The sequence below is a fragment of the Limanda limanda genome, chromosome 19 (genome assembly GCF_963576545.1).
Source record: "Limanda limanda chromosome 19, fLimLim1.1, whole genome shotgun sequence".
NCBI classification, from domain to species: Eukaryota; Metazoa; Chordata; class Actinopteri; order Pleuronectiformes; family Pleuronectidae; genus Limanda; species Limanda limanda.
The window spans coordinates 21,021,852-21,037,275 of record NC_083654.1 but is presented as its reverse complement, the minus strand read 5'-3'; the positions used below and the strand labels follow the sequence as shown (position 1 = coordinate 21,037,275).

General features: G+C 40.7%; 1 protein-coding gene across 1 annotated transcript; it reads left to right on the top strand.

The window, feature by feature from the left end:
* Positions 1–3,011: 3,011 nt before the first annotated feature.
* On the top strand, positions 3,012–8,232 carry LOC133025612 (tapasin-like). Its single transcript, XM_061092324.1, has 8 exons — positions 3,012–3,207; positions 4,012–4,242; positions 4,464–4,715; positions 4,798–5,157; positions 5,436–5,753; positions 6,021–6,122; positions 6,840–6,868; positions 7,002–8,232. The coding sequence occupies exons 1-8, from the start codon at positions 3,147–3,149 to the stop codon at positions 7,011–7,013; spliced, it is 1,365 nt and encodes a 454-aa protein (XP_060948307.1). The 5' UTR covers positions 3,012–3,146; the 3' UTR covers positions 7,014–8,232.
* The last annotated feature ends 7,192 nt before the right edge of the window (positions 8,233–15,424 follow it).

Sequence of the window (15,424 nt, the reverse complement as noted above, 5' to 3'; positions counted from 1 at the left end):
CCTTTACTTTTGACCTCTGAAATCGAACTAGTTCATCTCAAGTTGAAGAAATTCCCTAACAGAGGTCAGAGGTCACATTCAAGAGGCCAAAAACATATCTTGTGAGTCCAGGTGAGTCCAGGTCCTTACTAACACAGATGAGCCCCATTGTTAAGACAGACAATTTAATAACACAAGATAGTGAACGTGAACTCATATTTTACTTCTGTTTCACTCACAAGATAAATAATCAAACCGAAGCAGAAAGAGAACACAAGCATCAGATCAGACTCAGTTCTGTTGTGTTGCTGAAAACTGCTCAGACAAGAGAAATTTAACTCTTGTGTTGATGTTTGAACAGCTGATGTTGTGTTTCATTTCTGTTTCACTCTCGACTTTCTGTTCACGAAGCACTTTATCAAATTTCGCATCATTCGTGTTTCTCTGAATCGATGTTAGCGACACTGAGGCTCGGTGGAGAACAGGCTCCTCCCACACTCGACCATCAGAGTTCACAGAGACAGTTCAACAGAGACACTGTGAGGTAGTGATGTCATCTCATTGAGGACCTGGGCTCTGTCCCACTGTGAAGGTCCCAACACACACCTGAGGGCTCGTGTGTGAGAGGAAGAAACAACTCAGTTCTCCTGCTCATTTCAAATGTTTTCTCTTCTCCAATCATTTCTTTGAGAGGAATATTGCATCATTACACCAGATTGAGACTTGAACAGTTGTTTAAGGGAAATAATGTTAGAGACGTCTAATCATAAGTGGCCCAAACCAGACTTGATGTGTTGTTTTATATATATAGTATATCATATTATATTTTGGTTTTGGATAAGGTTTTACTGAAGGTTTAGTTTAAAGGTAGGACTGAAGGTTTGAGTTCGTCTACAGAAAATCAATGTAAGTCAATATTATGTCCTCTGAAATCATGGAGGAGGACAGTGTTTATATGTGTGTGTGTTTGTTTGTTTGTGTTAGATCTCTTGTTCAGTTCTCACAGTGCCACAGCGCCCCCACCAGGCACAAACAGCACATCCCTGTTTCTGGTAAATCACATGACTGTTCGCTTTTCTTTGGTTATATGACTCTGAGTCTTGATGCTTTGATCTGAGGGCGGATCACTGTGATGCTTTCATTTGTCTCTTTCAGGAGACTGAGGCTTCTTGTCCTGCTCGTTTGTCCACATTCTGCACAAACACAATCAAAGGTAAACAGTGATCACACTTTGTCATGTAACACACACACAAACACACAAACACACACACACACACACACACACACACACACACACACACACACACACACACACACAAAATACAGATAAAGTGTGGACATTCACTTAAAAATAAATGACAAGACACTACATCGTATAAAGGAAAATATATGATGCAATAATGTCATACAAAATATTTGCATGTTAAAAGTATATACGAACATAGGACATGAACTTTTTGATGGTGACTCATTACACAAGATGAGACCAAATATTATTCAACACCAACTCGTGTTTGTGTTTCTCATGTCCTTGTGTGACCTCTGTCCAGATTCTCCTCCGGGAAACCGGCAGATAATTAATAATTAGGGCCCGAGCACAGACATCAAAGGTGTCTGGTGAGACCCTATTGAAATTGTAAGGATTATTATTATTATCATTATTATTATTCAGGCAAATGAATTGGCTTTTTGAGGGCTTTAACATGCTCAACTTCTTACCAAAATTTGCAGAAAGTTAGAAAGTGGTGAAAATTTACGTATTCTGAAGGAATTTTCAATGGGCGTTGCAAAATGGCTCAACGGTGCCCCCCGAGACCCCCCGAGACCCCCGGAAGGTGTTCCCATTGACCTATCTTCACAAAAATCGATATACAGGTGTATCATGACCAAACAAACAAAAAAGTCTCTGGGTGCAATTGTAAAAACAAAACAGGAAGCCTGATATTTTGTATTTAGTGGCCATTTTGGCCATATTCCACATTTTTTCTTTGATACACTTGTACCAGGGTTTTCATCGGATCAACTTCAAATTGAGATGAGTGTCATCACAACAAGATGGAGATAAAAACTGACTGACGGATTTTTTTTTAATCACACGGTGTGACCGTGGCGTGGCGTCAAAATTTGATAACACGCCATTAAAACACGATGTTCTGTAACGCGGACATACATGGACCATGAATCCTTTGATTTCAGTCTTCCTAGATCAAAGGAAACTTTATGTCTTGCAAAGGTTACGTCTCTTTCTCTCTCAGAACTGGTTATTTTTGTTTTTTCAGACAAAAAGCATGCAACGCTTCAAAATGGATGTGCTCGGGCCCACCCAGTGCTGCTTTGCAGCCCTAAAAATTTTAGTTATTATTATTATTATTATTCAGGCAAATGAATTGGCTTTTTGAGGGCTTTAACATGCAGAACTTCTTACCAAAATTTGCAGAAAGTTAGAAAGTAGTGAAAATTTACATATTCTGAAGGAATTTTCAATGGGCATCGCAAAATGGCTCAACGGTGCCCCCGAGACCCCTGGAACGTGTTCACATTGACCGATCTTAATAATGTTGATATTGTTTTTAAAGGGGTGACATCAAAAGAAAACATAAATACAATTTATTAGTAGCAATTAAGTAATATATAAATAAATTTGTTTTAAGATTACTTAATGAATCCAATCCATTTAGAACAAACAGTTAAATGTGATTGGTATATAATTTGTTTTGCGGACAACTTTTAGAAGGGTTGATTTTTTCGTTTCACTTCCTCCTCATTTTTATTTCTTCAGGGAGGTTGTTTTCGTCTGCATTTGTTTGTTTGTGTGTTTGTTTGTGTGTTTTGTGTGGACGGGGGGGGGGGACACCATTCAGATTCAGTGAATTGGTTTTTGTTGAACATTTTGATTCTCTGAGAATAATTCATGAAGCTTGATGATGTTATGTTTTAGTACTTCGGGGCCATTCACTGTAACTCACGCTTTTTATTCTGTTTTATCATGAAATCACAACCGGAACATGCATTGTTTTTCGTGGCTAACTTGACAAACTGTGTGTCCGTGAAAGTGAAACTATAATGAAAATGGACTTGAGGGGAAAACCAGTGATCTCTCCACACTAGAGTCTGCGTGTTATCAGCAGCTCGGAGAAGAATCTGTCAGCAGAAGGGAAACAAACACCATGACCGACTTTTCTACCTTTTCTAAACTCTGCCTGCTCACTGTCACCTGCTGCATCCAAGGTAGGTTCACCTTTCTGTAGCGTTTTAGAAACAGGAAACACACATTCATGGAGAGATCAACTCTCCATCTGGCATGTAATACAATAACTAACTGTCCCTCAATACAAATGGACATTTGAATTATAATTTTAATTAGTATTTGTCATCCAAAGTCTTTTTTTTAACACATAAGGAAGGATATACTGTACACAAACAACTTGTACTTTCAGTTTATTACAATACAGTAAAACGTGAGTGAGTCATATATGAGCCGAATTTAGCATAAAGACGCAGTTACTTTGTCAAATATCTTATTTAATTGATTTGTCCCCATGTGAGATCACTTCTTTAAGTTTTCAGTATATCTCTGATGGAGTTTGGTGTGAAGCGTGCAGTGGCGTTGTGCACCCCGCCCTCTCGTGGTAGAAAATGTTATTACACCCATCTAGAAAGTGAACTAAAAAACTAATAATAATAATAATATTTTTGTTGTTGTTATGTGGAATTAATCAGAGTATGACTGTAATTTTGTACAGCCATATTTAAATATTTTACCAGAAGACATTATGTATAATTTATGTATAATTCATTTTCATTTTGCATTTCCTATGACACTGAATCTGCAACAGACTTATTAGTGAATGTAACTATAGCAGGTTAACTCTGTGTTTCACTGTTTAATTCAGGGGGACTGATGGAGTATTGCCACCACTGATTACACATTAATACGGGCTATAATATCAGTATTGTGTTATCTTGTTAAACTCATGTTTTACACTTTATTTACATTATTTCTCTGTCATTTTCTTGTTAAACTGTCTAAAGCCTGCAGCAGCAGCAGCAGCAGCAGCAGCAGCAGCAGCAGCAGCAGCAGCAGCAGCAGCAGCAGGTGTCCGGCGGTGGAGTGCTGGTTAGTACAGGACCATGCTGCTCGTAGAGGAGCCACGACCCAGGAGAAGTCTCTGCTTCATATCAGCACAGACGCAAACAGCCGAGATGCAGCGTCAGAACAGATTCCCTCCGACATCGACCCAGACAGAATCTTCTTTGTTACAGGTGAGCTCACAATGAGACTGAGGGGACCTTGCTGCCGCGGCTCCCCCCCCCCCCCCCCCCCCCCGATATCTACGACGAAGTCTCTGGCTCCAAATGCACAAGATGGCAGCGTTCGTATTCAGGATGTTTTGGCTTCATCTCTGGATGTTTGGAGGAAGTGGAGACGTCCGTCTTTAACCACAGTCCATGGTTACATGTTAACTTTCTGACTCTGTCCTCAGACCCGGCTGCCACGCTCTGCCACCATTCCCTCAGCCCCCCCACAGGAGGCTCGGTGCAGAAGGCCCAGTGTGAGATCAGCCCCTTCCTGCACCAGCCCTCCACACTCCAATGGGTTGCTCCACTCACAGACTCTGGCTTCAGCCCCGTGTACCTGCAAGCTGATTGGTTCTCGGCTGCGCTGCTGGGGCTCAACAAACAGCTGGTCATTTCCAGCATCATGCGGGCTCCCACGGCAACCAAAGAGTCAAATGGTAACACTGAGGAACATGTTGATCGTCCCTGAGTCGTATGTGGTGGTTTGAATCTGTCCCTCCTCCCTGTCTGTTTCCTCAGTGATCCTGAGTGTCAGCAGTGAAACCGTCTCAGTGCAGGCCCGGCTCGGGGAGCCAGTGCTGCTGGACTGTGGTTTCTGGGTCGATCCTTCCTCGCCTCTGTCCGGGTCGGGTTTCGCCGTCGAGTGGCGTTACCAGTTCAGAGGCAAAGGACGACTGGTTCTGGCTTACGACGGCAAGACCGACCGTGTGGCTGACTCCCAGGAGGAAGGGGCCACACTGGACTTTGAGGGTTTGCACCAGAAAGGAAATGCCTCCCTGATCCTGCAGGAGACGGAAGTGCGTCACTCCGGGACGTATATTTGCACCGTGCATCTGCCGTACCTTCAGGCTCAGGTGGCGATGGAGCTTGAGATCGTAGGTGAGGGGAAAGATGATGCTCTCACTCCTGTTGTTTGTTATTAAAAACAATGGAACAGATTTCCAGTTAATTTGGTATTTACTCACATGCATGGAGACGCAGCTCTATCGACCCCCCCCCCCTGCGCCCGGTGCCTGGGAATTGTCACAGATTGCACAACATTTGCTTTCAAACCAGACTGAAATACACAAGTTATAGAATTAGCACCAGCTCTATATTAAATGAGATTTCATTGGGAACAAGAGTAAAATGATGAACTTTCTCTTGTTTGTTTTCAGAACCTCCCTCCCTCTCCCTCCACCCCTCCCCTCTGCCCCTGGCTGTTCCCGGACAGACCTTGGTCGTCCAGTGTGAAGCGTCCGGCTTCGCCCCGCTCTCCCTGGAGCTGAGCTGGGAGTTTAAAGGCGCAGATGGGAAGTCCAGAGCTCTGGAATCAGCCAGCGTAACGGGCCACAGGCAGGCGTGGGACGGAACCTACGGCCAGAGTTCCCTGCTGGAGCTGGACACCTCTACCCTGGGCATGGGGGGGGAGCTCACCTGTGTGGCCGTCCACCCTGGAGGAACACGCCGGGCCAGCACGTCCCTCAGTGTCATCGGTAACGTGGACGAATTTGGTTTTGTTAATATAAGATACGGGTAAAGTTTGAAATAAAAGCAAAGAGTCAAAGTAATGTTGAAGTAAAACTGATGTTCACTCTTTTCATTTCATCCTTGAGAGAAATAGATTTCTATGGGGAACCGTTTTAACTCGTTTGCTACATGTGACAGTGAAATGTTAAAGATTAAATGATTGACAATAAAGAAGCAAATCTGATATGAGAGAATCCATTAAAGCTTGAGTTGTGTGTTCTTCTCTGTTCCAGGATTCGGTTCTCCGTCTATCGAGGACTCGATGGCGATGGTCGGTGTGGCGCTCGTGCTCTACGGTCTCATCAAGTTTGTCTCCTGGACCATTTCCAGCTCAGGTATCAAATCAAACAACAGCAATTGAACAGAAACATTATTTCTAAACTGACAATAATAATATTATTCATGTGTTGTGAATGGTCTGAACCATTTAGTGGTTTCAAGCTGAGAAAGGCTTGATACTCTCTCACCATCTATCTACTACTTCCAGACATCTCTGTCTGTCTGAGTTTTTCATATCTCAAGAACCGTTCATCTTCTCAGCTTTTCATGTGACTTGTTGAAGGTCCTGTTCAGTGTTGAATTTGAATCAATTTGATAACTTCGATATTAATGAACTTTGACTAAACAGGCGACCAGCGCTTTGTAGCAGCAGCTTCTGAGACTCAACAACAAAAGTGACGTTGTCGATCATGACAACAACAGGTTCAGGGCAACGAACACTGATTCTGCAGTTCAGCTTCTGCACATGGAGTCGAACTTCTCTGAACTTTAAATAAACAGGTGAACAGCTCTGAGCAGCAGCAGCAGCTCTTTACTCCAGCTTCTGTGGACTGAGTCCTGCAGCAGCTCTTTATGTCCTGTGGCTCAATTACTGAAGGTCATTTTTAAAGTTTCAGAGAAATCATAACAGGCCAAATAGAGCGGTTTAGAACTGACACTGCATTAATACAATTTAATAAAACTAAATATACTTTTTTTGTAAGTGTGAGATATGTCAATATGTTTTTAATTGTTGTCTTTTAACTGTCTGCTGTTTATTTCACTGTTTACAGGCACTGATGTGGCAGATAAAGTGGAAAAGGTAACTTTTTCAACACCAATAATAATAAGAATGATGATATTTTGGAATGTGTTCAGATTAGTGTTGTATTTGTTTGGAGCTGCTCTGTGATGCTCACCTCTCCATAATAACTTTCCACATTGCCCTCTGACAGAAAGAGAAGTAAAGAAGTCGACTGAGGAGTGACACTGAGCCACCAGCACCAACCGTCTGCTTTGGAAACTCTGGAGTGATGTTTCCTTTTTCTTTCAGACAATTATTTCGAGCTTAGCGATAAATCTGTGGAAACATTAGTTTTTAGAGGGTTTTTTTCTACAGATCTTGCTGGACGCCTTCTTAAGCTTTATTTAATTCTGTTTTAACTATTTTCACATTTTATCTTTTTGTGCAAAAGTAATAACAGGCAGGAATCAGGTACATTTGAAAGGAAACAGGTTTCTGTTCATCTAAAAAAAATCCTGTTTTACTATTCTCCTGTAAAGTGACATATTGTTGGAAACTTGATCATTTTTCAAACACTGGATTTAGAACAACAAATATGTGTAAGGATGCTCCCTGTTCAGCAATGATCACCACTGAGAAGGAAAACAGCTGAGTGTATGTGCATGTGTGTGTGTGTGTGTGTGTGTGTGGTGTGAAGTGGGAGCTAGAGCGTGCCACCACCAACTAAAAGGTCGGTGGTTCGATCCCTGGCTGCTCAGAAGTGTCTTTGACCAGGATGCTGAGCTGGCAATCTGACTGATGTGTGAGAAGTGCAGTTTGAATGTGTGTGTGAATGTGTTGTCAGTGGTCAGTTCGATTAGAAACCCACCTCTTTATACAAATGGTCCATTTAATGTTAGATGAAAACTTTCCAAACTTAATCTGGTTTTGTAATGTGTGTGTTATTTCGGTTTTGTCATCACATGTTGCTTATTAGTTTCACTGTGTGTTAGTGAGTGTGTGTCTGTCGTTCAGACAAATGTAGGAATGATGCTGTTTCTATTAGAAAATAAAATGTACTTAGAAAGGAGAAGATAATGGCACAAACAAATAATTCTGGTGGATGGAAAATAAAGCATTTGGAACTATTTAAAAAATCATATCAATGTATAATTGAAGTGTGCATTGTGGGTGTAATTACATTACATTGATTTCTGTTCCCTTGGTTTTCTTGCAAAAATACTTTATTTGCACCACATTGTGCAAATAAAACCGTTCACAATTTGTACATTGTATAAGAAATAAATGCTTCATGTGCATTCATGACTGAAATATATGGAACATTATTATTATAACAATTGTGACCGGTACTTAAAAAAAACAATGGGACCGTAAAACAGTATTATGAGACAATGTGACTCCCGTTGTCCTTTTCAGAATAAAACCAGCGTTGTTAACGTGCACCATCTTGTACAGTTTTGTACAGAATCAGATTAAAACCTGAACTCATATCACAATGAAAAGTGAAAAACGTTCCTGGATCTGTCCACAATCCCATTCCGCAGCCAACATTTAACGAGTTCTTTCCTGGCCCAGAACACATCCTTCCACCAAGTCTTATTATAATCCATCAAGTAGTTATTTTGTGATCATGCTTACAATCATACAAGTAACCAGACAATGGTGAAAAAAACATCTTTGACACCAGGAACAAGTATTTGTTTATGATAATAGTTGCTGATTAATCTTGACAAATAGATAAATAGACTTATTGTTGCTGCTTTGTTTAGTTTTATTGAAATGCTGAAAAAGTAATTTTATTCTTTGTGTGTTACTGTTATTAATCTATCATAACAGAAGCTGATATATTTCCTGTCTGATCTAAATGTTCCAGCTGTCTGTTGCTTCTAGGACATCCTGCAGTATCGGTTTCCTTGATCAACATTCTCCTGTTTGTATTTTCTGAAAGCAGAAATAAGGAGTGTGTTGGATGGCGGTGGCTCCCGCCTCGATGGCGGATAAGATCATAGTCCTTGACGATGATGAAGAGGAGAGTGCTCAACCCTCCTTTGCTGCTTCCACCTCGTCCACGGAGCATCAAGCCAAACATGTCTCGCCACTCAAAGCTCAGCAGCTGCTCCCCACATTACATCCAGTTGAGACCAAAAACTGATTCCTTCACAGTTCCGATTTCATCAGTTTCGGGGCAGATTTTAGTTTTCCCAGGAAGAAGAAGAAGAAGAAGAAGATACACTTTATTTATCCCACACACATGCACAAACATGCATAGACACACTCATGCAATGGGGAAATTAGTCCTCTGCATTTATCCCATCTGGTGTGATCTTTGGACAGACACACAGAGAGCAGACCAGTGGGCAGCCATGTACAGTGCCCGGGGAGCAGATGTTGGGGGAGTCAATCAATCAATCAATCAAGTTTTATTTGTATAGCCCACATTCACAAATAACAATTTGTCTCATGGGGCTTTAACATTGTGTGACATCCTCTGTCCTTAACCCTCAACAAGAGTCAGGAAAAACTACTAAAAACCCTTTTCACAGGTAAAAATATGTAGAAACCTCAGAGAGACACATGTGAGGGATCCCTCTCTCAGGACGGACAGAAGTGCAATAGATGTCAGGTGTAAGAAAACATCATCAGGATTTTTAGCAGCATCCATTAGGCTAAACATTTTTCAATACTATGTGTCAGGCAGTCCCGCTGCAATCACAGTCTCTGGCCAGCAGCAAGACCACGATCCAGCATCAGGATGGGATCCACTATAATCCACAGTCATTGTCCACCGCCGCCAGTTAGAATCCATTATCAGCTGCCGCCTCGGTCGTGGTCCCTCATCATCCGATGCCAACGCGACAAAGGATCCTCCATTACAACGACGATCAGCAGGCACGATACAGAATCCACCGAACTGGATCCACCATTGCGACCTCCGACACGCGATCCACAATCATAATCCATGGTGCGGCCACAGCTGTGGCCCTGCATCCGCGGGCGCTAAGGCACAGAAACTCCGGGAAAAGGGGTCAAGTTAGTAACATGTACTGATCAGATAAGAATTATCTTGATGTGATAAATATGGAGAAAAGGAAGGAGAAGCAGGAAAGAGAAGCTCCGTGTGTCTTGTGTCATAAATTCCCTGTGCGTCTTAGCATCATCAGGGGTTTTTGCCATTTAATCAAATTTGGAACATCGCACAAATTAGCTCTAACTATGAGCTTTATCAAAAAGGAAGGTTTTGAGTCTACTCTTAAACGAACAGAGCGTGTCTGCTTCCCTAACTGAAAGTGAGAGATTATTCCACAGGAGTGGGGCTTGATGGCTAAAAGCTCTGGCTCCTACTCTACTTTTAGAGACTTTAGGGACGACAAGTAAACCTGAGTTCTGGGATCGGAGTGCTCTAGTAGGTTGATATGGTATTAACATCTCTTTAAGGTAAAAAGGTGCCATATCATTAAGGGCCTTGAAGGTGAGGAGGAGAATTTTAAATTCTATTCTTGATTTAACAGGAAGAAAGTGTAGCGATGCTAATACTGGAGAAATGTGCTCTCTTTTCTTAGTTCTCGTCAGGACACGTGCTGCGGCATTTTGGACCAGCTGCAGAGTCTTTAACGACTTACTGCTGGAGCCTGATAATAATGAATTACAATAGTCCAGCCTCGATGTAACAAAGGCGTGGACTAGTTTTTCTGCATCTTTTTGCGAAAGGACATGTCTGATTTTTGAGATATTACGCAAGTGGAAAAACGCGGTCCTAGAAATTACTTTTAAGTGACTATTAAAGGACAAATCAGGATCGAAGATCACTCCCAAGTTCCTGACTGTGTCATTGGAAGCAAGGGCAATGTCATCTAGCGCAGCTATATCATTAGATAATGTATCTCTAAGGTGTTTAGGGCCGAGTATTATAACCTCAGTTTTATCTGAGTTTAATAAGAGAAAATTGCGGGTCATCCAGGTTTTTATGTCCTTGAGACATGCTCGAAGTTTAGTTAATTGATTACTTTGATCAGGTTTTATTGACAAATATAACTGGGTGTCATCCGCATAGCAGTGGAAATTTACCGAGTGTGTCCTGATAATGTTTCCTAGTGGAAGCATATATAATGAGAATAAAATTGGGCCGAGCACAGACCCCTGTGGGACACCATGGTTAACTTTGGTGCGCACCGATGACTCATCATTAATTTGTACGAATTGGGAGCGATCAGAAAAATAAGATTTAAACCAGTTTAGGGCCGTTCCTTTGATGTTAATTAACTGTTTTAGTCTCTGTAATAAAATTTGATGGTCAATTGTGTCGAATGCTGCACTGAGATCTAACAGAACGAGGACAGACACAAGTCCCTGGTCTGAAGCTATTAGAAGGTCATTAGTGACTTTTGCCAGGGCTGTCTCTGTGCTGTGATTGGTTCTAAACCCAGACTGAAAGTCTTCATATATATTATTTTCCTGGAGGATCTCACACAGCTGATTGGCTACAACTTTTTCTAAGATTTTAGACAGGAAGGGGAGATTAGATATTGGCCTGTAATTTGCTTAAACCTCTGGGTCTAGGGTGGGTTTTTTGAGTAGGGGTTTGATTACAGCTATTTTAAAAGACTGTGGTACATAACCTGATGATAATGACAGATTGATTGTGTTAAGAAGCGAACTATCTATTAGGGGCAGAATTTCTTTAAGTAATTTAGTTGGAATCGGCTCTAAGATACAGGTTGTTGGTTTAGAACCTGAGATTATTTTGGTAAACTGATCACGGGTGATCAGAGAGAAGCTGTCTAAGTAATGGGAAGGATTCTCAGCCGTTTCTGAGATCTCTGTTGTTGGGAGGGTATTAGTGCCAATTGAGGGCAGGAGATGGTTGATTTTATTTCTAATAGTTAGAATTTTATCATTAAAAAAGGTCATAAAGATATTGCTATTTAGGGATCGAGGAATACTGGGTTCGGTGGAGGTGTGACTCTCTGTCAGCCTGGCTACAGTGCTGAAGAGAAACCTTGGGTTGTTTTTATTCTCTTATATTAGTTTTGAATAATAGGCAGCTCTTGCTTTGTGGAGAGCCTTTTTATATTCTTTAACACTACTCTTTCAGTCTAGGAGATTTTCAACACTGTTGCTCGAGCGCCACTTCCTTTCTAATTTTCTTGATATTTGTTTCAACTCATGTGTCTTGGAATTATACCACGGAGCTAATTGACTATGTTTTACACATTTCTTTTTTAGAGGCGCTATTGAGTCTAATGTTAATCGTAATGAGTCTGCAGAGCTTTCTACGAGGTGGTCAATCTCAATAGAGCTCGGGTTTTTAAAGAATTTGTTGTTTAAGTCGACGGATAATACAGGTTTAAATGTAATCGGAATTATTTCCTTAAATTTAGCTATAGCACTATCAGGTAGACATCTAGAAAATGAGTTTTTTATTAGGGGCATATATTCAGATAATGAAAAATCGAAGGTTATTAAATTATGGTCTGATGGTATTGGATTGCGCGGAAGTACTGTTAAATGTTCAATTTTGACACAGTATGATAATACAAGGTCAAGTGTGTGGTTACAACAATGAGTAGGTTGATGTACACACTGACTAAAACCAATTGAGTCTAGTATTGAAATAAATGCTACGCTCAGGCTATCTTTATTATTGTCAACATGAATATTAAAGTCACCAACAATAATAATTTTATCGGTCTTTAGGACTAGGTTTGATTAAAAACTCATAGAATTCCGTTAGAAATTCAGTATAAGCCCCAGGAGCAGGTGAACTACAGCAAATACGATTGGCTGTTGGTGTTTCCTGGATTGACGTGGAAGATTAAGAACAAGACATTCAAATGAGTTGTAGCTGAGTTTGGGTTTAGGATTAATTGATAGACTGGAGTTAAAAATAGCAGCAACTCCACCTCCTCGCCCGAGTTCCCTGGGAACGTGTGAATTTATATGACTGGGGGGAGTAGATTCATTTAGACTGACAAATTCATCAGGATGCAGCCACGTCTCAGTAAGGGACAATAAATCTATATTGTAGTCTGAGACTAGTTCATTAACTAAAATAGCCTTTGAGGACAGTGATGTAATGTTTAAAAGACCACATTTGAAAGTCTTAGTTTCCTGTGTTGTTCCACAGGTTGTGTTAATTTTTATAAGATTATTGTGTGGAGTTCTCGCTGTGTTATTGTTTAATTTAAATAATTTAATCGGACGGTAGACAGAGACAGTCTCTATGCGGTTGGGTGACTGATCCAGAGGGAGCGCAGAGAAGTGTTTAGCACTGCAGCTCTGCTTCCTGGTCCCAACTCTGGGTTGTCATGTAATAGACTGGGTAATATTCCTAGATAAGAGAGCTGCTCCATCCCAAGTGGGATGAACGCCGTCTCTCCTAACAAGACCAGGTTTACTCCAAAAAGTTTGCCAATTATCCACAAAGCCCACACCGTTTACAGGACACCACCTCGACAGCCAGCGGTTAAAAGACAACATGCGACTAAACATGTCATCACCTGTTGTGTTAGGTGATGACATAACATCACCTAACACAATGTCTTTTATGTTGTTATTCTATCCAGGTAAGTTTTTGTTGAAACTCCGTGGAGTCGAACCGTGGAGTCAAACCAGCATCGAACCAGTGACCTTTTTCTGCGAGTAGCCCAAGTTTCTGCCACTAGTCCACCACCTCTCCCAAAAGTAAAGCACCGCTCGGATCTGAGTGAGTGTGAGTGAGAGATCAGTGGATCTGCTCATGTCTGATGATGAAAACTCACTCAATCACACAGTGGTTTTACACACGACTACAAAAACTACTGTATAATAATAATAGTGAGACTATTAAAGACAGCAGCAAATCAAACAGGAGAATTTACTTCATAATAAAACCACCACAATCATTTTCTTGTCATGTGTAAAATTTCTTTGTCATTTTTCTGTTGAGAGTCACAGGTTTGACCAAATAGCTTTTTCCTTGCTGCTCTTACCGGTCAAATCCACATTAGTTTATTCTCTGTGACAATAATGAACATTTGAACTTTCACAGATGTGTTGAACTTTTCTAAACGTTGAATCACAAAGAGGCAGAAATCCCAGAAAACATCAGAGACTTTATTAAAAACACAAGTACAAAAGGAATGAAACAGAAAAGCAGCCTAATTTAACATTTATTTATAAAAACCCAACACAAGAAAAATTGAGCCTCAACTTTCAGTTTCTACACTGTGAAAATGAAAACTTGAAATTGTGTTACTGCTATTTCGAAATATAATCAACATAGAATATTTAATGGATTTGTAAACGTATTTGCATAGACTAACTTTACTAAGTTCAAGTAAAGTAGCTGAAGTTAAGTTGGCAAAACACAAAATGGTACATTTGTGATATGATGACACCAGGGGCGTTTCTAGGATTGAAAGAAAGGGGGGGCTTAGCCCCTAAGGATGCTGAACATTTGCGCGCGCAGCGCGCGCCAATTTTTTTTGGGCTCATTTGGGGCTGCGGATATCCATTGTTTCAGACAGTTCATAGATTGGTTCAATCAGAAAGAGTGTGATTTTTCTCTGTATCTTTGCTTGCATTCATTCAGTATAAAATAACAGAAGTTATCTGTCACCACTGCTAAAGAATCTTCTAATATCCATCTGGTCAATGAATTGGATGATATACCGGTACAATAGCGTTATGAGGGACACTATGACATTTAGTTTTCACTAGCATTAACTGATTATAAACAAAAACATTCTATAGGCACTGATATTATTGTTTTAAAATACTAGAGATAGATATTAATGCGAAGAATAGAGAGCTGTTGATAGTTATTTCTTACATTTCAAATTTGCTCGTTCACACTCTTGCTCACTGGAGACATTTTCTAACAAAATAGCTAGCTAGCTAGCTTAGTGTTAACATAGCTCATTACAATATTCCCTTTCATTTGCCTCAAGTAAACCTAAATTTAAGCAGGTAACAATCGTTAGAAACTACAGATAGCCATATTCTGTAACCACCTGTACTTACAATTTCACTCTGTGCATCATTTACTATGAGCTAAACTCCTTGGCTGTAATCCTGCTGTCTTGATGAGAGACGTTACTTGGCAGAGTGAGAAAGCCAGCGCAGCAGCAATGCAGACTCCCCAAGGTCCTAGTGCCCTGTCTTTTATTGTTAAGTATGATGAGAGGCTGTTGGATTGTAATTTTAAGTTGGAGAAAACATACAAAGCAGAAACGCACTCACATATGTAGCATGTTAGAGTTATAAATAACTTGTCGATGTGTAAAGCAATAGTTTAATTAAAAAAAAAAAAATTAAATTTTTTTTTTTTTTTTTAAATCCCAAAAATTATTTGGGGGGGCTGAAGAACATTTTAGGGGGGCTTCAGCCCCCCTAAAACAGGCCTAACGACGCCCCTGGATGACACATCTCATGTCTTATCAGGGGAAACGTGACCTAACGTCATAAAGGTTTGTGATTAGGTTGAATACAGGACAGAAATTCTGGTTCTGCAGCTGCATGTTTTAGCTGCTGTGGCTCAGGAGGTAGACCGGATCGTCACTCCTGCTCCTGATGAGAGCTCCATGTTTAGTGATATTTACAGAATATTTTAGTGGTTATACTGTGGTTTATTAATGTTCTTGGGCAGACACAAGA